This window comes from Delphinus delphis, chromosome 15, assembly GCF_949987515.2.
Source record: "Delphinus delphis chromosome 15, mDelDel1.2, whole genome shotgun sequence".
Classification (NCBI taxonomy): Eukaryota; Metazoa; Chordata; class Mammalia; order Artiodactyla; family Delphinidae; genus Delphinus; species Delphinus delphis.
Window position 1 is genome coordinate 66,674,519 of NC_082697.1, and position 27,063 is coordinate 66,701,581.

General features: G+C 42.1%; 1 protein-coding gene across 1 annotated transcript; it reads right to left on the reverse strand.

Annotated features, from left to right (window-relative positions):
- On the reverse strand, window positions 1–25,154 carry CDR2 (cerebellar degeneration related protein 2). The gene is made up of 5 exons (XM_060033069.1): window positions 24,802–25,154; window positions 16,397–16,509; window positions 3,894–4,042; window positions 3,475–3,636; window positions 1–1,982 (listed from the first exon to the last, which is right to left on the reverse strand). The coding sequence occupies exons 1-5, from the start codon at window positions 24,878–24,880 to the stop codon at window positions 1,130–1,132; spliced, it is 1,356 nt and encodes a 451-aa protein (XP_059889052.1). The 5' UTR covers window positions 24,881–25,154; the 3' UTR covers window positions 1–1,129.
- Between the last annotated feature and the right edge of the window lie 1,909 nt (window positions 25,155–27,063).

Here is a 27,063-nt window from a genome sequence, read left to right on the forward strand (position 1 = left end):
GGTAGTTTTATTTGGTTTTTAGAAAAATATACACAATAAATGGGACCTCAGTTCTCTTAAATAGTTTTAAATTAAAAGTATGCAAAAGTATGCAAGTGAGAGGATGAGTGTTATTTCCAGTCAGGACATCAACACTGTTTAATAAAGTGGCAGATAGGAATTTCTGCAGCAAGTCACAAACGTTTACAGGAATGGCAGGAAGTGAGGAGAGCAGCCTGAGGCTGGCAGGCTGGCCAGCTCAGACGGCACAGTGCGGGTACGGGTTCATCGCGCCCCTTCAGCCTGAATTTAAGAAAAGAATGATTTGCCTATCCTAACCACTACAGCTTTGAGTAAAAATATTTGAATGTGGGGAAGAGGCCCTCCAGGGCTCTAACAAGCTAACTGGGCCAACCAGAGCCTGCCCTTTTAGTTTGGTATTCAGTTAGACTAAAATGTTATTAGGGTTACCTGTCAGTCACAGTTCAACCGGTAGCCCATGTAACCAACTCAAAGGCTTGGAGTATTTGTTAATGCCACGTATTTTGGATTAGACCCCTGCTTTCTCCTGAACATTCTTCTTAATGAATTCACAGTATCCAACAGTGTTTGCGAAAGAGATTTTCCCTTGGCAGCCATCTGACTTCTACATAGTTTTGAGAAGTTAAGCAAGGAGGCAGTAGGAATTGCCTTAGCTTTGTTTCAGCTCTGCCCTTTCCCCTATATAATATACACTACATATATATATATATATATATATATATATATATATATACACACACACACACACACACACACACACACACATATACATGCACACTATATACTACAGTTACTCCAGGCCTACTTCTCCAGGAGCACATATTTTCCCTCCACTGGTCCTGGGGTTTTTCAAGGAATCGCAACCTAATTGTCACGCCAGCCAGAGGCCAGTTTGTCATGGGAGTTACTGAGGAGCTTAAATGGAACTCGATTATACAACTGCCGCCGGTGCCCACCTTCCTCCCTCGCTGTATGCATCTGCTAAGTAAGCAAAGCAATGAGGCAGACGTCAGGAGCAGTATCAGGTTTGGGGTCTACACACACTTGTGTGAGTGGGAGAGAGAGGTGATAGGAAACAGGCCAATTAGTGGTGGAGCTGGCGGTTCACTTAGGAATGAGAAGAGAGAGATCGGTATTTTGTTCTCTGTTCGTCTATTTCCTGTTTGGTTTTCTTGATGCAACTAAAGATCTCCTTAAAAAGCACTTTGTATTCTGGTGGTGTCGAGGTGGTGGGGCAACTGATGGGCTCTGGGGTGACCGAGGCCGGTTCCCAGCCAAGGGTGCCAGGCTCGGGCTGGGCGTTCACTGCGGCCGGGTCCTTGGCCCTGGAGGTCTGCACAGCCTTGTGGGCCAGGGAGTCCTCCTCCTGCTGGCACTTCCTCAGCAGCTCCTCGTACTTCACCTTGAGGGTGCTGTACTGCATGTCCACCTCGTGCAGGAGGGAGATGCCCCTCTGCTTCACGGCCTTGGCCCTCCGGATGCAGGTCTCCTCGTGGCCCTTCACAATGTCGCCGCCCGCCAGGCTGCTCAGCACCGTCTCGCTGCTGCTGCGCTTGAGAGGCTTTCTGTGCGCTTCGGGCATGGTCAGGAGCATCTCCTCCAGCAGGCTCTGGCTGGGCTCCTTGACAGGGACAAACAGAGAGTCTGGCACCAGCTTCTCAACCCCATTCACAAAAGGGCGCTCCGACTGCAACATCTGCCGCATCTCCGCCACGTCGGCCTGCAGCTCCAGCACACGGGTTCGGTAGGCCTCCGCGGCCCCCAGCTGCTGCTCCAGTTCGCTGTTCTCCTTCAGCACCAGCCCGTACTCCTCCTCCACGGTCGCCCGCTTCTGCCGCTCCAGGCTCAGCTGGGCCTGCAGCATTGTCACTGTTTTCTTCAAATGCTCGTTTTCTTCTTCATCAGGGCTCTGCTGTAAGGCAGTGATCTTCTCGGCAAACACATGATCGTACACGAAGTGCCTGGGGAAAATGTTGCAAGAATCTATTACACAGGTCAACTGAGAATGCAAAGAGGGAGACTGATGATTTTTTTCAACTCCCTGTTTTTGAGGAGCTGTGATGTGAATGATGTTTTGCCTATTCCACACTAGAGCAGTGGCTAAAATGAACACGTGAGAAAACACAAGTTCTGTGACTAATTTTTGTTTTAAACATTAAAAATACTACAGGGCAATTATACTCCAATAAAGATGTAAAAAAAAAAAAAAACACTACAGGGCTTCCCTGGTGGCGCAGTGGTTGAGAGTCCGCCTGCCGATGCAGGGGACAAGGGTTCGTGCCCCGGTCCGGGAAGATCCCACATGCCGCAGAGCGGCTGGGCCCGTGGGCCATAGCCACTGAGCCTGCGCGTCCGGAGCCTGTGCTCCGCAACGGGAGAGGCCACAACAGTGAGAGGCCCGCGTACCGCAAAAAAAAAAAAAAAAGAAAAAACTACAGAACATCCATTCCCAAAGATCAGCTGTATGACTGATACTGTTCAAGGAAATCAGAACAGCCAGTGGTGCTCAGTGTTGGCTGCAGATTAGAATCACCTGGGCAGTCTTAAAAAATACTGAAGCCTGGGTCCCACCCACCTAGATTCTGACGTAGCTGGTCTGCCACCTGGACTTGAGTTTTTTTTTTTTTTTTGTAAAGCTCTTTATGTGATTCATAATATACAGCTAAGACAGAACCACTGCTGCAGCGATTTTTAAACCACAAACACATATCAGAAACACCTAGGCAGTCTTTTCCTCACACCTAGAGATTCTTATTAGGCCTGAGGGAGTCGCTGGTTTGGCAGTGTGAAAAGCTGCACAGGTGACCTGGTGAACGGTCAACGCTGAGGACCACCAAGTGCACGGGCTGGTCTCTCGCCTCTTCAGACTCCTAGGCAACTTGTAACTGTACTTATTTGTGTGGTTATTTGCTTATCTGCCTCTTCATGAGACTGAAACCTCCACGAGGGCAGGAACTTTGTCTGTTTTGCTCACCACTCCTCACATCTGGCATTAGCACCTGCCTTGCAACAGGTGCTCAAGAAATAGTTCCTAAATAAAGATTCAATCTTAGAACTCTATATTGTAAAGGCATTTCTGCAGGCAAAAAAACCTTGTTTGCCTGGACTTTTGTTTTACTGAATTTTCCATTTTTTTCTTCACTGGAATGTGAAATACAACCCCAAAATCTGTAGTATATCAGAAGTACTGCACCTTATTTTAAATTAAGATTTAACACATTAAAAGCACTAAAATACACGAGACTTTCAAAAATAAGTGTTCACCGAATTACTAATACTCAAGAACTCAATCATTTGTATGTTTAAATTAAGTGGTTTTGTTCAAACCACCGGTGGTCTAATAGCCAAGTGGCATTTCCTAAAAGGGTACTTTTAATCTGCTGGAATCCGGAATGTGTCAGTGACACGAGATGCACTCCTGCTTGCAAATGCCATGGAAAGGCAGGCTCTTACTGGCGGAGGTCATACAGCTCTTTCAGAGACGAGAAGCTGGGTGCCGATTTCTCCCGGTCATGCTTCCCCCGGCTCCTCCCTTGGCCAGATGACTTCAACTCCTCCACTTGGCTCTGGAGGTGATCAATGTTGGCTTGTAGGCATTCAATTGTTTCAGTCAGACTGTGAGGAACAGACAGAAGCCAGTTGCTGCTTGTCATATTAAATTAAGGGCGTAAGCAGTGAGGAGAGATTAGCTGCCAGCCACTCAAACTGGGCTTGCATAATTGGAAAAGACTTCTATTTAATCTCTATTCTCCACAGAGAATTAAATTAAACCTTGCCCCATATTGACCCAAACCCACTACAGCCATGTTCTATTCTAGTTGATAGTAAATGACTTCTCCTAGGGCTTCTTCAATAGATTCTAAAAACTTTACCTCAGAATCTTCTGCTGTGAGGCCCTGCTGTCAGCAACGAGCTTTTGATTTGTTTCTTCCAGTTCCCTTGCTGTGACATCTAATTGCTCATAAACCTTTGCGTGCTGTTCATTCATCTGCCGCAGGAGCTCCACCTGCTTGGTCAGATACTGGAAGAGATGATTGTGACCAGTTTACACGTTAAACAGATAAGATACCTGCAGCATTCCAGCACCAACTGCATCCCACAATTCAATTCAGTTCTGGCACTAACTACTGGAGCTATGAGGGCTCAGCCCCACAGAACCGCCCCCAGTTCAGGCGCTGCTGTCAAGTCCCAGGGATCGCCCGTACATTCAAACAACCAGCTATAAATCTGGGGGCTCCCGTGACCTCCCCTCAGGTTCAGTAATTCGCTAAAACGACTCACAGAACTCAGGAAAGGGATTTACTTACACTTACTGCTTTATTCTAAAGAATACAACTAAGGAACAGCCAAAGGGAAGAGAGGCGTAGGGCAGGGATGGGGGTGGAGAGCAGTGCGGGGCTTTCTTGCCCTCTCCAGATGCACCACCCTCCCAGCACATCCATGTGCTCACCAACCCGGAAACCCAGCTTCACTGCACAGACATGATTCATTCAATCACTGGCCACTGGTGAATGAACTCAATCTCCAGTCCCTGACCCCTCTCCAGAGGTTGGGGATTGGGCTGAAAGTTCTAACCCTCTAATCATGTGGTTGGTCCCTCTGGCAATCAGGAAATCCCAAAGGACTTAGGAGCGCTACACCAGGACATGGGGACAAAGGTCAAATATATGATTTTCATTATACCACAATACCACAGGTTTATTTTATGAAAAGAAGAAATTTAAATCTCAAACTACTTTCCTTAGTAAGAACTGAGTACAAGCCATCCTTTATACGCTTAGTTTCCCTAAAGCTCACCAACATCTCGTGTATCATAAGGCTCTTCTACTCTTACAAAGCACAAAACACACATAAAATTAATATTTGACAGGAAAATCTAAGTGAGACACGATAATCCCACAAGAGAAAAAGCATGGAATACATGATCAATGTTTAAACAAAAATATGTTTTATAGACATAAGAAAAGCCTAAAGAGGAGGATTTTAGATGATTTTTGTTTGAAAAAAATTTAATTTTTTTCCCTCTGGGTGAGACATTCTGGACAAAGAACAGGGAGAAAGTATTGATTTAACCAGAAAAAGATATTTTAACTTAATATTATTCAAAGATACTTTTAATTCTGTGAGAATGTTGTCACCATAATCCTCCTTATTTGTGAGAAACTTGCCAGATTATTTATTTTGGTACTGCTAAGACTGCTTTCTAAATGGCCAAGGATAAAGGGGAATAGTCACAACCTTAATGCCTCAATGTTACGTTTCCTTGTTTCCCCTCCGACTCAACTCCACCTGAAGAGGATGAAAGACAGTATATATTCCAAATGAAATAGTCACAATATTTCCCTGGGGCAAAACCAGAAAGAGGAAAAAGGTAGGTCTGAAGCATTACCAATGACCAAATGGTAATAGACCAGACATGACTTTAAAAATACGTTTCTTGAGGCTTCTCTTACATACCTATACAAGTATTTACAAAGCTAACAGACTTCTTTCACAGACTTCTTTCAAAGAAAGGGCTATATGACTTTCAATGGGCTCTTTAAATGGCAGTGGTATGGCAGAGTTGAAAAAAGTATATGAGGCCTTTTTTCAAACTAGTTACATAGCTCGGTAGCAACGTGTTGAGAAAACACTTAATTCTCATACCTTCTCATCTGAAACTCTTGGCCAAGAGTGTTTTGGAAAATTCTTTAAATTTTAGGAAGACAACACACACTTTATAACATCCCAGCGAGGGTTGGGTAGCACTCTGTTATCAAGCATTGATATTCTCATCAAAAGTATGAATAAAGATTATAAACAGCCTCACATGAGTTCAGGTCAGGGTTTGCTGTCAAATGAACTTGTTGCCTACTTAAGAAAAATATCTTGTTTTTACAGAGCTTTTCGGGTTCAGAACTGAAAATAAATTGTGGATCCATTAGTACCTACCTTGTAGGATTGAAAGTATTAAATGAGATGGAGCGAGCACGCAGCATAGCCCCTGTAAAAGCCTATGTTTATTCTTCACTCCCTCAATCCCCACCAGCTTCTCCTAGAAGTGTGCCTGTAATCCTGCCCTCTGGCTGTCAATATTCTGGTAGATTCCTGTCACTGGTAGGGAATGTTTTCAATCTCTTCGGAATACTGGAGTAGAAAAAGGTTCAGAACATAGGAGTGTATATAATAGCTGCAGAAATTTTGCAAGCTACTTTATGTCAAGTATAAGATCTCAAGTATTCTTTGGGACTGATTCACAACAACCTAAAAAAAGTCTAATGCACAGACCAGACACTAATTATTAAGTTACCACAGGAGCTGTCCCTGCCTAGTGATTGGAACAGTCACATCCTCCGTAGGACACATTTGCCCCACAGAGGGCAGGTGGGACGCCAAGTCTTGGTGGGCACAGGATCAGAGAAGAGAGATGGTCTGATGGGAGGCAGCAGCACAGAAGCTAAGAGCACAGGCTGTGGGGTTGGAATTTGGTTTGAAGTCCTACTTTGCCATTGCTAACTGGGTGACCTCCCGTAAGTAACTTAGTTTTTCTAAGGTGAGATTTCCTCATCACCTACCTCACAAGGTTGCTGTGAGGTTAATATGAGGGAAGGGTTCAGCATGGTATCTCGCAAATGGTAAAATTGCTCGATAAGAGTAGCTATTTCATCCTTATCTACAGTTATGCGTTTTCAAACTTTACATGTGCTAAAATTCAACTGGGGGATTTATTGAAGTATAGGAATCTGGGCCCCTTTCCCCTAAAATTCTGAGTCAATGAGACTGGGGTAGAGCCAGGATTCTGCATTTTTAGTAAAAACCCCAGGTGATGTTAGTGCAAGTGTCCATGGATCACACTTATTAGAGAAATGTTGATCTTGGACATAGAAAATGCTGGAAGCCTCCCCTCCCCCAACCCAATGTCTCTCTTTCTCTTGGGTCCAGGAGACATAAACATTCACTTGGATCGAAATGATTCTTAAGCTTAATGTATACCATTTCCCTTCTTAGGACTTAATTTAGTTGCAGTTATTCACAAAAATTAGGCTATATTTTAACTGTATCGCAACAGCATTCTTTATCATGTTGTATTTTGACATGTTCCTACAATCATAATTCCCTGAAATTATATACTACTTATATAATTGAGTACTCCTTCCTAAACTCTCAGTCCACCCAAATACTGATTCTCTACAGGTGGCTAATCTTAACTACTGCATTTTAAAAACTTGTTAAAATGGGGCTTCCCTGGTGGCGCAGTGGTTGAGAGTCTGCCTGCCAATGCAGGGGACACAGGTTCGTGCCCCGGTCCGGGAAGATCCCCCATGCCGCGGAGCGGCTGGGCCCGTGAGCCATGGCTGCTGAGCCTGCACGTCCGGAGCCTGTGCTCTGCAACGGGAGAGGCCACAACAGTGAGAGGCCCATGTACAGCAAAAAAAAAACTTGTTAAAATGGATAATTTCAAACATATATAAATGCAGAAAAATGGTTTAATGAACCCTCATCTATCCATCATCCAGTTTCACAATTATCAATAGGCAATCTTGTTTCATCTCTACTTTTCCACTCCCCTCATTCCCCAATCAATTTAAAGCAAATCCAAGACATCTTAAGTATACATATTTATATATTTCTAAGCAATAAGACCTCATTTTAACCACAATTCCAATCACACTTTAAAAAACCCCAACAATTCCTTAATATGTTTCAGTGTTAACATTTTCCCATCTCTTAAATGGTTTTTCCAGCTTCATATGTAGTCCTTATTTCACCCTCAGGGGGTACCTTTATCTTGAAATTGTGGAGTTGCCTCCCTTTAAGGCAAGCTCCCCCTTCCTTTAGGGCCTTTATTACCCAATCTCCCCTCTCCCAGGGGCCTCGCCTTTCCTGGCTGGCTCCATCTAATCCAGCAGCCCTTGACCTGAGGTCCACGGGTTGAGAAAAGTTACACCTTCATTTTCACTAACTTCTAACTGAAATTTAGCATTTTCTTCAATTATGAATGGAGGCAACAAACCACCAGTAGTATGAGGAGTACTCAGGACTTCATCACTTACAGGAATCACAGATGTTTCCATAGCACATGATAGTGGCTGCAGAAATCTTGACTTACCTCATCACTATTTGAAATGACAGTTTTTAGATTGCTATTAGATCTTGGTATTTAATGAATTAATAAACACATATTAATATATCACAAATTTATTTTTTCAATATTTTGATAGTCATTTCAATATAACCGATTCCCTCTGTAATTTTATGTATTTTATGTATTTTAAGAGGTTCATCTTAGAGTCACGAGATAGCCAAAGGGATCCACAGCACAAAGATGGCCAAAAAACTCAAGATTATCCTTTAGGCCTCCATGCAAACATAGAGGCTTCAGAAGCCTTTCTAGACCACCCCGTCTAAAGCAACACCACTCCCAAGGCACTCTATTAATTTCCCTCAAAACACTTCACACTTAATAATAAACAACCAAACTGCTTACTTGTTAATGTCATAGTCTTCCTAACCCTCCTTGAAGAAGGTAAGGCTCTTATACATCTAGTCCATTTAGCACAATTCTTGATACACAATAGGGACTAAAAAATACTGGCTAATGGCAATTTCTAGACCTCTCTTCACAACAGCTCATCATGCTTGGTACCACAACTCAGACTGCTGGAATGTCGAGAGCCTTCTTTCAAAGAGTTTGAGAATGGCTTTGGCTATAGCCCTTTTGGGAAAAGGCCCTAATAGATACTAATTCTTTCCCCTCTTGCTCCATTTATGGACAATTTCTCTGTGTTTATTCCCATGGCACAGCTATGCCTCAGCAATCTGAAAGAGACATTTTTTACCAGTCTCTCTTACATGGGCCCCAAGATGTGTCCCTTTTTAAAGATATAATATTCAAATTAGAGTCGTGGCCGACATAAAGGAAATAAGTCAATGTGTAAATAAGTACAAAGAGGCTGTTTAGAAAACTGCAGTAGGTCCCCCTCATTTGATATATAAAAACCTGTAGGGGATAAAAACCACAATGAAACCATTTAGGAAGAACTTGTGATATTTTGGTCTTAGAGGACTTGGCTTTAAGGACAATCTAAAGAATGGCAGGAAGCTTGCTTTCACGTGGTAGGAGTTTAATCTTATTATGATTAAATCAAAACTAATCAGAAAAGCCCTTCACTTCTCCAAGAATCTGTGATAGGTTACCTAACAAAGAAATCTGACTAAATTGGTCAGCAACTTAAAAGAAAAATTTTTAGCTCTCTCAGCAAGTATTGATGTGAGGCCAGAGAATCAGAATCCATGTAGTCAGACACTGCTTTAAGGCTTGGCCTCTAAAACTTCAAATTAGTATTTAATCAAATTTTTTCTGATTCTACAAGGAAATGGGTTAGCTTGTTTTCTACCCTTCATTTAAAGGTATGGCTATGCTTCTCATGTTCTGGTTTTCTCAATTCAGAATCTTTGATCATAGCCTCAAATGAACCTGTCTGGACTGACAAGATCCTAAAATTCAAGTGCCAAAAAGAGATCGAGTACAAAAGTATTTGTCATATTAAACAGCGGTGGGTGATGAGGGGATATTTAAGCTAAACAGTGGAGGGAGGGGAACATGGGGGTAGCAAAAACACAGGCAAAAATGTCCACTTATAGGCAAGAGTGTCAAAGTTTAAGTTCCGTGGGTTATCTCCCACTTGTCTTAGAATTTGTACAGAATGTCGCCTCAACTAGGAGTAAAAGGTTCAGGTTATGTGAAAAAGCTATAAATAGGCCACCTTTACAACTGAGGCAAACTTTTGAAAAAGGCCAGCAGGATTCTATTAACACCTGTTTGCAACTGTAGAACCCTGACCTGGAATGCTGGAAAAGACAGACACAACCAAACTAAAAACTCATAAGGAATGGAATGGAAATTCAGCTTTTATGCAGTGTTGGGATTATTCTTATATTAAGGATTACAGCCCAAATCCTCTGAATTTAGTATCGAAATGACCTTCCACAATACTGAAGAAATATTTCCCATTACCTTTGAAAAACTTCTTTCCCCTGATTAAAATATTGTATTTCCCCTGAAGGAAATTTAGGAAAAAAGTAAAAAGTATGAATATGAAAATAAAAACCACCTATAATCTCACTATTAAAAGCTTGGCTTGTTCTTAAGATCTATTTTCCAATAATTGAAAAGGATTTATTTTTTTCAGAATTAAGATTCTTTCATTACTAAAATTCTTAAAACACACGGATAAACTGTGCAACAATTTATACTGTCCAAAATATATACACACACATAATCTCATCACCTCAGAACAACTCTGTACCAATGTCACGCAAGCATTCTTATCACCAGTACACAGCAGAGCAAACAGGATCTGAAAGGTAATTCACAGGCCTAAAGTCCAGCTATTTGCTATAGAATTAAGGGCTTAAGTCTGAACATCCTAACACTGAGGCCAGAGCTCCTTCCACATCCTTTCAAAATCTCCAGAGGTGGAAACCCACAGTTTAGGAAGTGCTTCGTAAACTGCTTACCTGTCTTCTGTTAAGATACTGATTTGAACAGGTATTCAGTGATTACCTACTATGTTCCAAAGACTATGAATAAACACAGCAACAGCCTTCAATGTTGCAACGGAAAATGGGGAGGTGGCGGGGGGAGAGAAACAGAATAAAACAAATCAAGAAATAAGTGTAATATATAATAGAATATCGATAAATGTCATAGGGGAAGCACAAAATGCTTTAAAATCTCCGAGGATGACGTGAGCTTTTGAAAGAAGGGACACCTCTAAGGCCAGACTTCTTTGACTCCTGTGGGGATAATGCAGGTTTCCAAGCAGAGAAGCAACAGAAACACAAGACTGTGGGCTGCTCACACAATTGTAGAAAACTTTACGAGAATCCGATTGTGTCTGATGTGTCAGATCTCATTACTCTGCAAAGCTTCTCTCCACCCCCTCATTCAGGAGAGAAAAACTTGCTCTAGAATCTTGAAAAATTAGACGCTAAGTAAAAGCCACACAGGTTATAGGCATCTCTGAAGCCAATCATTACTTTCAACGTTTAATCTTTTTTTTACATTAAAAACAATGCCTAACAAAATACTAATTTTTATGAGGACTGTTTGAAACCTGTTAACAGTCTTTGAAAGCATACTTGTAGTTCCACTGAGAAAATATCCTTTCACAGTTTCCTAGTTGTCTATTTCCATAATGAGTCACAGTTTGGGGGATTTTTTTTTAACATCTTTATTGGAATATAATTGCTTTACAGTGGTTAGTTTCTGCTGTATAACAAAGTGAATCAGCTATACATATATATATATATATATCCCCATATCCCCTCCCTCCCACCCTCCCTATCGCACCCCTCTAGGTGGTCACAAGGCACCGAGCTGATCTCCCTGTGCTATGCGGCTGCTTCCCACTTGCTATCTATTTTACATTTGGTAGTATATATACCACTCTCTCACTTCGTCCCAGCTTACCCTCCCCCCTCCCCGTGTCAAGTCCATTCTCTACATCTACGCCTTTATTCCTGTCCTGCCCCTAGGTTCTTCAGAACCATTTGTTTTTGTTTTTGTTTCCAAATATATTTGTTAGCATATGGTATTTGTTTTTCTCTTTCTGACTGACTTCACTCTGTGTGACCAACTCTAGATCCATCCACCTCACTACAAATAACTCAATTTCGTTTCCTTTTATGGCTGAGTAATATTCCATTGTATATATGTGCCACATTTTCTGTATCCATCCACCTGTTGATGGACACTGAGGTTGCTTCCATGTCCTGGCTACTGTAAATAGTGCTGCAATGAACATGGCGGTACATGACTCTTTTTGAATTATGGTTTTCTCAGGGTATATGCCCAGTAGTGGCATTGCTGGGTCGTATGGTAGTTCTATTTTTAGTTTTTTAAGGAACCTCCATCCTGTTCTCCATAGTGGCTGTATCAATTTACATTCTCACCAACAGTTCAAGAGGGTTTCCTTTTCTCCACACCCTCTCCAGCATTTATTGTTTGTAGAGTTTTTTGATGATGCCCATTCTGAGCAGTGTGAGGTGATACCTCATTGTACTTTTGATTTGCATTTCTCTAATGATTAGTGATGCTGAGCATCCTTTCGTGTGTCTGTTGGAAATCTGTATATCTTCTTTGGAGAAATGTCTATTTAGGTCTTCTGCCCATTTTTGGGTTGGATTTTTTTTTTTTTCTTTTTTTTTTTTTTTGCAGTACGCAGGCCTCTCACTGTTGTGGCTTCTCCCATTGTGGAGCACAGGCTCCGGACACGCAGGCTCAGTGGCCATGGCTCACGGGCCCAGCCGCTCCGTGGCATGTGGGATCTTTCCGGACTGGGGCACGAACCTGTGTCCCCTGCATCGGCAGGCAGACTCTCAACCACTGCGCCACCAGGGAAGCCCCTGGATTGTTTTTTTGATATTGAGCTGCATGAGCTGCTTGTATATTTTGGAGATTAATCCTTTATCAGTTGCTTCGCTGGCAAATATTTTCTCCCATTCTGAAGGTTGTCTTTTCCTCTTGTTTATGGTTTCCTTTGCTGTGCAAAAACTTTTAAGTTTCATTAGGTCCCATTTGTTTATTTTTGTTTTTATTTCCATTTCTCTAGGAGGTGGGTCAAAAAGGATCTTGCTGTGACTTGTCACAGAGTGTTCTGCCTATGTTTTCCTCTAAGAGTTTTATAGTGTCTGGCCTTACATTTAGGTCTTTAATCCATTTTGAGTTTATTTTTGTGTATGGTGTTAGGGAGTGTTCTAATTTCATTCTTTTACATGTAGCTGTCCAGTTTTCCCAGCACCACTTATTGAAGAGGCTGTCTTTTCTCCATTGTATGTTCTTGCCTCCTTTATCAAAGATAAGGTGACCATATGTGCATGGGTTTATCTCTGGGCTTTCTATACTGTTCCATTGATCTATATTTCTGTTTTTGTGCCAGTACCATACTGCCTTGATTACTGCAGCTTTGTAGTATAGTCTGAAGTCAGGGAGCCTGCTTCCTCCAGCTCCATTTTTCTTCCTCAAGATTGCTTTGGCTATTCAGGGTCTTTTGTGTTTCCATACAAATTGTGAAATTTTTTGTTCTAGTTCTGTGAAAAATGCCATTGTTAATTTGATAGGGATCGCATTGAATCTGTAGATTGCTTTGGGTAGTATAGTCATTTTCACAATGTTGATTCTTCCAATCCAAGGACATGGTATATCTCTCCATCTGTTTGTATCATCTTTAATTTCTTTCATCAGTTTCTTATAGTTTTCTGCATACAGGTCTTTTATCTCCTTAGGTAAGTTTATTCCTAGGTATTTTATTCTTTTTGTTGCAGTGGTAAATGAGAGTGTTTCCTTAATTTCTCTTTCAGATTTCTCATCATTAGTGTATAGGAACGCAAGAGATTTCTGTGCATTAATTTTGTATAGTTTTGGGGGTTTTATCCTAGCGTTTTCACCGGTTCTGCACATTCTTCATCTACTCAGAGTAGCTTGTTCCAAGACCATTTTCTGGCTGATTTAAAATTTCTCTGGGCTGGTAGGATAAGAGCTTACTTTTTGGTTTTCAACTGTATTTTGCTAAATTTAAAAAATGATCATGTATTACTTTTCGAATCAGGAAAACTCCCAATAAACATTCTAAGAAGTCAGTTTAAAACTTGTACAAGTGATTCCATTTGTGTAAAGTTCAAAGACAGGCTAAACTAATCTAGGGTGTTAGAGTGCTGTTTAGGGGGCGTGGTGACTGGAAGAGCTGGTAATGTTCTCATTTCTTATCTGGGTATTGGCTGCATGGGTATGTTTATGAAAATTCTCTGAACTATATACTTAGCATTTGTGCCTTTTTCTGTATGTATATTTCAAAAAAAAAAAGAGAAAAAAAAAACATAAGGTTTGAGTTAAGGAAAGAGTCCTTATAAAGTTTAGGGGGCTCTGAAAGGATATAATGATAAGAGGCACTATACCTATTGCAAGGGTCATCTTTTAGTACAGAATTAGGTTCTTCAACTGCCTGGTTACTTTTACAAGAGCATCAGGCTTTCCTTGTTGTAGACTACTGGAGGGAGACCTTGGAAGTCTGTTGTGATCTGCAAGTCTGCCTGGGCCCAGGTGTGAACCAAACAGGCAGTAAGGCTGGTCTGTGGGAGGCCTCTGGCTGATAAGCGGGCTTAGCCAGAATTGCCATTTCATCTCCCTGTTTCATCCCATTCCTATTGACTTTCAGGAAGTGATTTATAAAAAGAAAGAAAGAAGAAAGCCAGCCGTAATGGCAGAGAAGAAATCTAAGACAGTGTTGTTCTTAGTCAAAAAACAGCTTTGGATAAAGAGTGAAATGTTGAAGGCTACAATGCTTGGATCTATGAACCAGTGGACCACGTGCTCTGTTACAGAAACAAGAGATCCATGGAAATGTTTCTGGAAGTAATCCAGGCTAAATTTATTTAATTAGCTTTATACATATATTTAATTGTATATTTATTTAATCATTAAGGTCTGACCTGGATACTTCATTTTTATTATGCTTTTCAACATCTTATAAGAATTGGGGGTTGGGGAGAGGTGACTGCAGGGGCCAAGGGACCACATCCGTGTAAAAGCTTGATTACAAACATTTTTTAAGGAAAAAAAAATCTTACAGAAGACTTTAGATAGTGGAGTATTATTTGTAGATTTGGAGACTCTTCAAAGATCTTTGGATTTTTTTCAGAATGTCAATGATCTGTTTCAACTGTTTAATCATCTTCAATACCACAGAAAAGAAAATAAAGGTAGAAAGACAGGTAACTTAGATCATAAAGTAACTGTGTTTGTCATCTCCTATAGTAACAAATAGGCATCATTCTCTAATTATACAAATATTTGGACTTTTTTCATCTATATTTGGAAAAATGTCCTAAAATAAGCATTATAGTATTGAGTTATAGTGATTTATAGGCGCTTTCATGGAAAACATCAATACAATGTATTAAGACTATGTTTCTACCCAAATACAAATAAATGTATCTCACGGTATGCGGTGATCTTCATGTATATGCCCTAGGACCACTCTATGAAATTTTCCAATGAGTTGAAAAACGACGTCTATGAAGCAAAACAGGAATGAGTTCCTTGATCATGTATGACATTTGGCTAGTTTAATAGTTTTAAAATGCCTGGTTTTCCTGCATTTTTAGATTTCTGCCCAATTCTATTCCATTTTGGGTATGGCATGTTCTATGCTCTTCTGATATAGAATATACCAAAAATGATAGCTGGTGACTTCAATATCATTATAAGATACACCTTCCTAGAATTATAAAGGTATATTTCAGTCACATCATTGGCTAAATTCATAAATCCTGATGAAGGGGGGAGGGAAATCTACCGTATGCATCTTAATTATGGTTACTATGTAAAATTAAGGATACTGAAATAGTAAATTTGTCTTAGTTTTGATGATAGGCTTATTTGTATTCAAAAACTGAAATCTGTGTAATTTTGATTGAAGTCAAGGACAGTGTTATTCCACGTCTTTGCATTTTTAGCACCTGGTTCCATATATAATCAGAGCTCAGTAAGTTCTGATCATGATGAATGGCTTCTGTGTTCTAAGGTCTTTTATATTTTTCTGCACATAGACATAAGAGTCCTGGTTCTACTGCACCAATTTGAGGAGAAGGAGCTGTAATTTAAGTGCAATGCTTTTTGGGGGTGGGATGGTAGTTTGGGGCATGAAGTGTTCTAACAGGACAACTGTTTGGTTAATATCCATAACTAGCATCTTTACAGTCACCTGACCTACACATAACTGGGCTACTTTAATGGGACTATGTACAAGACAGCACCTCCATTTTAATCTGGTAATCTAGCATCTTTCATATTACGAAATGCGGTACTACAATTTTTAAATCTTTCATCAAATTTAGGATGGTGTTTGTTAGGGGGAGGGGATGCAGCCAAGGAGGGGTTATAGAGGGAGTCTCAACAATGTGGATGGTTTTCTTTCTTAATCTGCTTGGTGGATACACGAGTGTTCATTGTATTATTCTCTTGTACCTCTTCGCATATCTCAAATATTGCATCATTCATTTTAAAAAGAAAAAAGTGAAAAACTAAGTATAATATTCACAGCTTTACTTTGCTTCACATACTTGTAAATACTGCACCATTTACTTCTAGTATACTTCACCAAGGGTGAAGAGAGAAATTTCTCTCATCACAGCAGACTTACATGTTGGGAAAGCTTAAAGAAAGTAAAAGTCAACCTCCACACACTTCCCAATGGTTCTTTATTCTAAAAAAAGTGTATATTAGAAATTAAACACCGCTTTTAATTCCAAGTGTTATTTTAGTAGAATACAATTGGCGCTAGAGCAGCGACAGGCCACACCTCAAAGGTAACTCTCCCGCTGAGTAAATTACCTCAATTTCCTGGAACTGCTCCTGATTGGTTGTGTACATCTGCTGAAGAGAATCCTCCAGCTCTGTGTTCCGATCCAGTAATGTCTTCCCAAGCTCAGCAGCAAGTTGGAGATCTAGCACAACAAGTAAATCTTAGAATAGTGCAAATGATCTCACCTTAACATTTTACATAACCCAGTCCTTTATTTTAAGAATGAAACAAGACCTAACCCCACATATAAAGTTTAAGTCAGATCCCAATGGAAGGTGGAATGGCACAGAAGGAAACCTGGATTCTACTTAAAAGTCGGTTGTATTAGGGCCTTTTACTAGGTAATGTACTCTTGATGTACCCTCACTTGTAAGACGTGAAGAATAGTGATATTCATTTCTTTAGGAATGATCATTCAGGATTGTGACATCTAAGATCACAATTATTTGCTAATGGACTGGACTTAATCATATCCTGATTGTCTACTTTTCTGGATGGACTGTTAAGCCAAAGTACAGGCAAACCTTTCAATAGTCTCTAAAGTTCCCAGGAATCTGGCTGCTGTGAATGCAACTGTCAAAGCAAAGTGTGTTGTTACAGATCCTGGCCTCCTAAGTGGACTAAAAATTAAGTCACAAAAAGGAAAACTATTGATACATCAGTGATAAGAACACTGCCACAGGTCTCTCTCATTTTTATCTGTTTCTCTTCATGTCCTTCTCCAAGATGAGCAAACCAGATAAGCAAAGCAGAAGTACAGTTTGTGTGGTAACTCAGTCATGGCTCATACTTTCATTTAGCAAAGAAGCATATTTCTTTTCTAAACCTTATTTTTCAAAGCTCTCTCTTCTTAGGCATATAGGCACGTAAGACAGGATTTGTTATAAATCCCAGAAATAAAAATTTAGTGATACAAAAAAAGGACAATAGTTCTAACATAGATGACTGAAACACTTATCTGCATAGTAAATTTCTTTGAGAGGTCCTTTGATATAGTGGGAAATGCACTGAACTGAGTAGGAAGGTCTGGGGTCCAGTTCTGATTGCCATTTACCAGGTTAACTTTCAATATAGTCCCTACATTTAGTGTTTTGTGTAGAGAGATGACTGTCCTGTCAATATGATTCTGAAAATCAAATGAAATAATTTACTTACTTTACAAACTAAGCTGCAATACACAGGCAAAGTTATTATTGGTATTCATTGATTCACAAATGAATGATTTTGTTGCTAGGCACCATGCTAAGATTTGGCTAGAATGGTGAATAAATGGATGAATTTCCTGCTTTCCTGACACTCCCAGATTAATGGGGAAAGGCAGACAGCAAGTAAGTAAATAAACGTGCAAACTGTGATAAACACTGTGCTTCCATACATGTATGCATAATTCAATAATAGCAGACACTGTTCTGGGGATACAGGAATAAACTCAGCTAAAAAATTCCCTGCCTTCATGGAGCTTATACTCTATTGGGAGAAACAGCATGAAAAAAATATATACTAGATAGCAAAAAGTGCTAAAGAAAAAAAAAAAGAAGAAGAAAGGGGGCAGGAAGAGTACGGATGTGGGAGGTTGAAATTTAAGAACAGGTGACAAGGGCTTCCCTGGTGGCACAGTGGTTAAGAATCCGCCTGCCAATGCAGGGGACACGGGTTCGATCTCTGGTCCGGGAAGATCCCACATGCCACGGAGCAACTAAGCCCGTGTGCCACAACTACTGGGCCCGCGTGCCTAGAGCCCGTGCTCTACAACAAGAGAAGCCACTGCAATAAGAAGCCTGTGCACCGCAATTAAGAGTAGCGCCCGCTCACCGCAACTAGAGAAAGCCTGCGTGCAGCAGGGAAGACCCAACACAGCCAAAAATAAATTTATATATATATATATATAAAAAGAACAGGCGACAAGGGTGACATAAGACTCAAGATGTGAAGGAACTGAATACGTGACCCACGTAGATCTACTTAGGGGACCGGAATTCAGGCAGAGGCAAACCTGGCAAGCATGACTGGGGCCAATAAGGAGGCCAATGAGGCCTGAGGGGTGTGTGTGTGTGTGTGTGGGGTGTGTGTGTGTGTGTGTGTGTGTGTGTGGTGTGTGGGTGTGTGTGTGGTATGTGGGTGTGTGTGTGTGTGGCAGTAGGAGACAAAGAGGGGCTCCATGGAACCCAGTGAAGGCTTTTCATACGATCACTCTCTCTGGCTGTTGTGTAAATAGATGGAAAGGGACGAAGGTGGAGGGAGTGTGACAGGGATATTGCAATCATCTGGGTGAGAGAAGGTGGTGGCTTAGACTACGGTGGCAGAGATGGAGATGAATAGAGGTGTAGGATTCTGGATATGTTTTGAATGTAGAGCTAAAATGATTTGTTAATCAACTGCATGTGGTATGCAAGAGAGAAAAAGGAAAAAACCTCTCTGGGTGTGGTGATAATGTACAAAGGATCTACTTCAGAAAGGGAGGTCACGAGGAAAGTCTTTCTTAGGAGATGTTTTAGCTAAAGTTTGAAGGAGGAGGATATCACCTTGTAAACGCCAGGCAGAGGCCCTAAGACAGGAAAGAACCTGGCACACTGCACAGCCCAACATAAAGCCAGTGTGACGGAAGCACACTGCAGGAGAGTGGTATGCAAGCTGGAGGAGTAGGCAGGGATCAGATCACACAAAATTTTATTGGCCACGGGAAAGAAAGTTTATATTTTATTCTAAGTATGATGGAAAGTCATTTCACTTAGTGTCAAAAATATACTTATTATTACTCATTATGAAAACAGGGAACCTCGCCACATATGATTTTAAAACAATTTTTAGAGGCTGACAAATAAGGTTTAACATTATTCTTTACACCAATATTAAAACTTAACCTAGGGCTTCCCTGGTGACGCAGTGGTTGAGAGTCCGCCTGCCGATGCACGGGACACGGGTTCATGCCCCAGTCCGGGAAGATCCCACATGCCGCGGAGCAGCTGGGCCCGTGAGCCGTGGCCGCAAGCCTGCATGTCCGGAGCCTGTTCTCCACAACGGGAGAGACCACAACAGTAAGAGGCCCGCGTACCGCAAAAAAAAAAAACAACAAAAAAACTTAACCTAGAATAAGTGGTAAAAGAAAAGCAACCACCTTTGTTACCTGGTACTGTCCATCTGAGTGCATAATTAGCATTGTGCTTGGTTAGTTTTCCCTCCTTAGGGAAAAACAAAGCCGCAAAACCCACCAAACACCACTATTTTAAAACATTTTACACCCATTTAAAATAAAACCTTATACTTTTGTTAGATAGGTGTTAAAATACATTCTCTTGTGATTTAAATATTAACAATGTCTACTAATGAACTTAAGGCTTCAGATATCAAGTCTATGAAATAACATCTTGTATTCACAAGACATAAAACCCTTTACAAACCATTCAAAGCATTTAAGAGACATTAATTTTTTATATCTTTTCAAGGTAGTTAGCCGATGCTAATCAACCTGACCAAATCCACATGGTGAGTCACAAGCAAAAGATAAACCACTGTCAATTCTAACTTTCACCATCATCCCAATTCTCTATGATCCATATCCACACAATTTTAAGTCTATTGACAGAGATGTCCATATACTTCTTTGTTTAAGGCAGGGAGTACAAATCTTCCTAGCTGAGGTACTTAATCTTTTCACTTGTTTTCCTGGATGGCAATGAGAAACTAGAGTTAAGCTCTTTGGCTTTTACTGCCTGCGCTGCCAGTGAAAGCATCTACAACCCCAGGCAAGTTAATATCTTGTTTTCATTAAGTGAAAAAGGAACTAAGTACAGCTGAGACGTTCCAGAAATAATTATTTTGTACTCAGAGGGTAGGCAATGTGTATACACAGCCCCACACAGGAACCACCACGATGAATTACTAAGGACAAAGCATATAAACATTACCTAGACATTACTTAAGTCTCTCCTGGCCTGCTGTAAAGCGGTGAGTAATTCCTCACTGGGAAGGACCCGAGACTCACCAAAGATATTCTTATCTAGCAATCAAAACCTGAGCCAAAACTGCTTCCAGAATAAAGACTAACTTGAGACCACTTCAGCTATTTTCCTCAGTTAGGAAACTACCTATGCTACTTAATACCAGCCAGGAACAGCTTTCCTTTTCCTGCTGCTGCAGAAAGAGATGCCAAGTATAGCACTCTTCTAGTAAACAGCAAACAGAGAAGAATTTGAGACTTGTCCTTATCGCAATCCTTATTTCTAGTTAAACAAAGCCCCAGCCTGGCTCAGTAACCTGAAGTCTCAGTCTCCTAAATATTTCATAGGATGTTTAGGACAGAATCCTGGCGAAACAAGTCTCAACTACAAGAAAGTGTCTGTGAAGCCACACTGTATAACAGGATATTACTTCATCTGTTAGTTTACAGACAAGAGTCTTTTTTGGTCTTAAGGAAAAAAAAAAAGTTTATTTCCTGTTGTGTAGCATCTGGCTTCCATAACCAAAAGGAGCCAAAAGCTGGCAGTAAGCCCAAGAAAGTTTTCTAAAAAATTAGCGGGGGGAATGGGAGAATAAATGTCTTTTATTTTTAATTAACATATAAAAGAAAAGGAAACAAGATAGTTTTGAAGCCTTATGCACCTGTTCATCTCACCTTACAATAAGGATTTTCATTAAGAGGTTGCCTTTTCTAAATCCTACTGAACTGGCGTAGGCAGCCACTAAAAATACCACAGATTTACTGCAGGCTTGAGAACCGCAACTTTTCAATACCTTCATGTTCAATATTCTTCCACTAATCAGTCTTTGCAAGTGATAATAATCTATTTTAACAGTGTAAACTGTTAGCTTTAAACAGAATATTCTACTCAGCCCTATGCTCTAGGCAAAGTGATTTTTTAAAAAAGATCTTCCTTCCAGAATTCTGAAATCTTTAAATCCCACTGCTATTACATTTTTCTTATTTTACTTCAGTTTTTGAAAAAACACGAGGATGACATATTCCCATGTTAGCTGTAGTCTCTAGCAGTAATTCAATAACATTAAGGCTGAAAGCTTTTCCTATTACCAAAACAAATGCGTCATTTGGTGATGCTTCTGTGCAACCCCTGTTGCCAACGTTACTACAATTGGGAAAGCAAAAAACCTGAATATAAACATCAAGAAAAATGATGGTGTCAGTTTTAATGACCAGTGATTCAGCAAATTAGTTGCTCACATGGAAAATGTACTCCTCTTAAAAAGAAGTAGAAATCTTAGGATTCCTTTAAACTAAGATTTCATTTGCTGAACCATATAGTAGAAACCCGAATCCTTATTCGAAGCTTGCACAGCCCACCAAATGACAATTAAAATAGCAGCTGGTCTAAAAGAAAACCCAGTCTCTTAAGTCTTTTCACCTTGTTCTCAGGGGCACATTTCAGAGGTAGCACCATCATTACCTGCACAGGAGGCTCCTGCTGTCCCAGAAAGGATCTCACCCTCAGAGACCACTGTCAGTGTCCTCACTGTGCCAACTCAGCTCTTTGACAAAAGACAGTCTCTTCATCAAAGTGTTTTATAAAAGCAAAGGGTTTTCTCCTTCTGCCTGCATACAGCTTTATGTGTTTCTAACAAGGTATGAATGGTAGGCCAGAGCCTTCCGAGGTTAGAAACTTTCAGCAATTTTCATTTTTAAAAAGAATGCCCCAAGCAAACTTTGGTATAGAGATTCAATCTACTTAAACAATGCTTCTGTTGCTAAAGGAAAAAAAGCTGTAGTTCTACGACTTTGAGAACAGGATCTTAGTTGTTTTAGCAGCTCTCTACAAACAAGGCTCTCTCAGTAAAATTAATAGTGAGGATGTTAAAAAATGAACAGACATATGTCTGCACTTGATAAAATCCCACTAGATCTGCTTATCAATCTAAGAGGACAGACCTGCTCCCAAACTTTATTCAGCAGCAAAATTATCTCGTGAGGGCTCGCCCTGTGCCAGGCACTACATGTAGTAGGCACACACCAGGAGGTGGCTCTCCTCCAGTCAACAGGTTCCGAGACCGCCAGTGAGTAGGATCCTGCCTATCCTATCTTGTGGACGGGCACTGTGGCCCCAGTGCCTGGATGCACAGCTGGCACAGAACAAAGAAAATGTTTGAGAAATGAACAAATTAAAAAAAAATCCTTTAGAAGTTTAGGAGTTCTTTAACATAATTTAATGAAACTGGGACAAAGATACCCTTCTATTCACACTGTAGCCTTCTTTCTTTTACAGGCCATATTCACAGTTATGATTGTTGGAATTTCACATCTATTCCTACACTACACACTTAAACTAAGTTATGACACACAGGGTTATGTCAAAGTCCATCGCGATAACAGATGTAGAAGTCTTTTGAAAAGCACAGAACAAATTCCAAATGCAAATTGCCATTAAGGAGGTTTGGACCTGTGCTCTTTAAGGTTTCATTAAACTTGAACACCTGATGACTTCATTTCGATCAGAGGTTAAAGAGTTCCACATCTAACCCCAATATGTTGCATTTGCTCCTCAGCAGATTGAAATATTACAACCAGTTGTTCCTAACAACCTCCCGCAGGGGGAAAGTGCAGCGTGGACTAAGGCACCTGATGGAAGAGAGCCATGAAAACAATAATCCTGTGTGAGTGCCTCAGTTCAGTTCAACAAATGTTAAAATCGAGCTCCTATTATGTGCTAAGTATTGTGCTAGATTAAAAAAAAAAAAAGCCCATACAGATCTACACTTTCTAAATACAGTAAAGAAAACTATTTAGCTTTGATTATAGGACAAACTGCTTAATTTATTATAGGGAAATGTTGCAAGTGCACAATGGCTGCCTCATAAATCCTGCAGAAAGTTTCAAACTAGGCCATCAATCCTTAGGGGGAATTCTGAAAACAGGTTAAAATGTAAGACAAATCTGACTTGTGGACGCTGTGAACATGATGACAGATACTGCACTGCAGCCACTGAATAGCTTAGACTATATAAAGCATAATGGTAAACTACTTTGGTTTAAGCGACAGGCCACGACATATCGATTTAAGAAATCACCTTCCCCAAAAAGAATTCCTTATGTTTCTTTTCTAAGTACGAGTCATTCAAGCCTACATTCTTTCTTCCCCCCAAATTCAATGGTTAGCAGGAACAAACACCATGGCCATTTACTATTCAACTAAATGAGATGTTAATTTTTTGTGCAAGTTAGAGCTGAAAAAGTTGATTTACACAGAACAGCTGAAACAAGATGCCTGAATACAATTCCTGAGGATTATTCAGGATTCAGTATAGTGGTTGAGAAAGTTTACTCTGGAGTTTGGAGTGGAATCCTAGCTCCCCCAATAACAGTATCTACTTCTACCTCTGAAACTTCGTTGGATTAAACGAGCACCTGTGTGAAGGGCGCATCAGTGTCTGGCACACAAACGCTGTCTCCCAACTGCAAGTTCCTGCTATTAATAGGCCAAAAGCTGGGTGGCACTGGCTCCAAACTGAGGGCCGCTCTAAGGTTTTCTCTGGAGACAAGAAATCCAAGACAGGCCAAGACAGGAATGCCTGTTTTAAACTAAAAAGTTAGGGTGCAAAATGAAGTAAGTGGCAGAGGTAGAAGTGCTCTCAAGTCATCTCACCTGGCATCCGGTAAACTACTCTGCAGAAGCAGTTTTTTTTTCGCCCCCAACAGTCGAACACCAACTAAAAAAGCTGTAAACCAGGTGGTGAAGAAGAGACAGGGTTTGGGCAGTGACTATGATGACTCCTCATTCTGAGTGGGTGGGTTCAAAAATACTTCGCTGTACAGCAGAAACTAACACAACATTGTAAATCAACTATACTCCAATAAAAATTAGTTTAAAAAAATACTTGCTCCCACACCTAACTTGAGGGAAGTCATTTGGCCGCTTTAACCTCCGCTTTCCCCATCTGAAAAATGGGGATAACGCGAATTACTCTCTCACGGAGTTATTGTGTCTATCAAATGTGTGCAAAGGGCTCGGCACGGTTCCTGCCACACAGCACTGCCAGCCGGGGACTTAACACCTGCAGCAGCTCACACTCGCTGGGAGCCCCGGCTGTGGTTCCCCCCAGAGGCGGAGAGGAAGCAGGGCACGAGCCCGGTAAGGAGCTACCCCTCTCTGCTCCGAGGAACGCCGTGGAGATTAAATCAATTAATCCGGAGAGAGCGCTTCAAACGGTGCCTGGCGCCCGGTTAGCACTGCACACGCAGTAGTGGTGTTGATGATACTGATGATGCTGATGCTGATTACCGCGCAGAAGCCTGGGCCCCGCAAAGCGGAGTCCTCCCGGGTGGGACGGGCAGGCGCGACAGTCCCAACGCCAGGTGAGCGCCAGACCCCGCCCCTGGCATCGGTGGGCCCCAAGCAAAAGCAACTTTTTAACAGTTTCGCGGCCAGGAGGAGTAGCCTCGAGCCGTCAGCCGCCCAGACCAGGCCCCGCCTGGCGATCGCGCCCTCACCTTGCTGGAGGTCCTGGTGGTCGTACCACGGCTCATCCTCTTTCATCTCAAACTCCTCCACCAGGTTTTCCGCCAGCATCTCGGCCGGCTCTTCCGGGGGCAGCGGCCCCCGCCGCCGGCGGCCCGCCTCAGCCGCTGCCCCGGGCTCTCCGCCGGCCCCTCCGCACTCAGCCAGAGCCGCCCTCTGGCGGGACCCGCCGCCGCCGCCGCCCAAGTTCCGCAGCGCCGCCCGGCCACAGCCACCCGCCGCCGCTGCCGCCGCGGGGCGCGCCGCAGCACACCCCGCGGACCAGCTTCCCGACTCGCCCCGCGCCGCCCAACGACACCAACGGCCAGCGCCCCGGCGCCACCGCCTCAGCCGGCGTTCCAAGCCGGCTCCTCACGCCGCAGCCGGGCCCAACGTGGCACTTCGGCAGAACCCTCCCAGACCGGGGCTGCGATTCAAACCCCCGGCGGCGCCTCGGCCAATCGTGAGCGGGCCGCCGGCCGAGCGGCGGCGACGTCGTCCAATCGCTTCTCACCACAGGCCCGCGGTTCGCCCGGGCTCAAGGGCAAGCAGCCAATGGAGACTCCGAAGGAAACAAAGGAGGCGGGAAAAGGAGAAGGGGTGCGGCCGAAGGCCCCGCCCCCTCCTCTGCTTTGAGTCACTTCTGGGCGTGCGTTCGGGTTGCTGGGGTGTAGAGGTGGCGGCCTCCGCGGCCCCTTTGATGGATGTCCAGCCGATGGACGGGCTGCGTGGGTGTGAGGGGCAGGAGTCCGGCCTCCGAGCAGTGGGCGGTTGCGGACGGGAGGCGCGAGGAGTGCCGGGACACCGAGGTCCGCTGCCCTGCCGGCCCCTACTGGTCTTTTGACTCCCAGGTTTGCTCTGCTTAATGCGGGGAAATTGAGAGTCGGTCGGAAGTTTAGAGCAGTTAGCTGTTTTTTCCTTGATATCTGAGCCTCTAACCCACTGAGAATTTGTACTCACTCCCCCTGAAATGGTGGGCCTCAGACCTACCTGAGTATCTGGGGGCAGGAAGGGGTGCAGTTGAAGCTAACTGCACAGTTAAGCATCTGAAGTCATGACGTTGCACCTGGAAAGAAGAGAATGCAGCCCGAGCACTTGATGGCCAGCAGGGCAGTGAACGCTGTTCTCCACAGACAGTAACAAAATAAATACGGCTCATGGGTTGTGGCTTTTACCATCATCGTGCAGACAAAGCACAGAAATTCTAAAGTAGGGTGACAGACCAGAAGGTCAATGTTCTCAGCCTTGATGTAATGGTAAAGGTACGGCTGACAGAAGACAGCTTAGAGTAGAATGCCAGCCAATAAACTTGGAAGAGGTAATAAAAGAGGAATGGTAAACTCACAAATCCTTTTCTTCTGAATCCAGGTATACTAAAAGGTAAAATGTAACTGATCTACTTTTTATTGCTAGGTTAAGAAAGAAGCTAGGTCCCCTGTGTAGCTTGTACTGCCCTGGTTGTCAATATTCTGGTAGAGATATTATTAGCCCAGAGCCAAAAGACAATAACTAAAACCAACTATCTTAATTTACAAGTAAGTCACTACAGAGAAAGCTCTTTGGAAAGAGAGATGATTGGATTTAGGATTTGCTGATGGTGATTTGTGGAAGCTGAAGGGCTGGAATCATGCCTCTGACCTTCAAGAGACTCATCTTTCACAGCCACTAATCTGCAAGATTGAAAGTGCTTTTTCTCCATGGCAAAACTCCTTTTGACTCCGGGTCAAATGGGAAACTGTATTGAAGTGCCCTTTAACATTCTTCAAAAAACAAACACAAAACAACAACGAAAAAGAACGGTCTGGAGAATTAAAGTTATTGATGATTTTAAATGGCAACCCCCCCCCACAAAACCCCACATACCAGACTTTATGCCTTTTAGTATTAGTGTGTTCTTTTTAAGGACACTATTTGGGGAAACGTTTTCCCCCTGCAAAAGCTTGAACAAAAATTGCACTGAAAAAGACAAGTTAGCTTCCAGTGCTAAAAACCCTGCTTTGGAGGGGTTTCCATCATTCTTTTAGAGTCTATAGTCATAGCTGAGAAGCAATCATAAGCAGCCTCTTCAGCAACATTATTATTTGGTTTAGTAATAGGTTAGTGAATAACAACCCAAGCTGATTCTAAAAGGAGGGTTTTGGGTTTCATTTAATAATTCACCAGTATTTTGTGCACCTGCCCACCCTAATCATTACACCATTTTGCTACTTTTAAACTCTTCTGTATAAAACATTTTGTGTTACAGAAGAACCAGT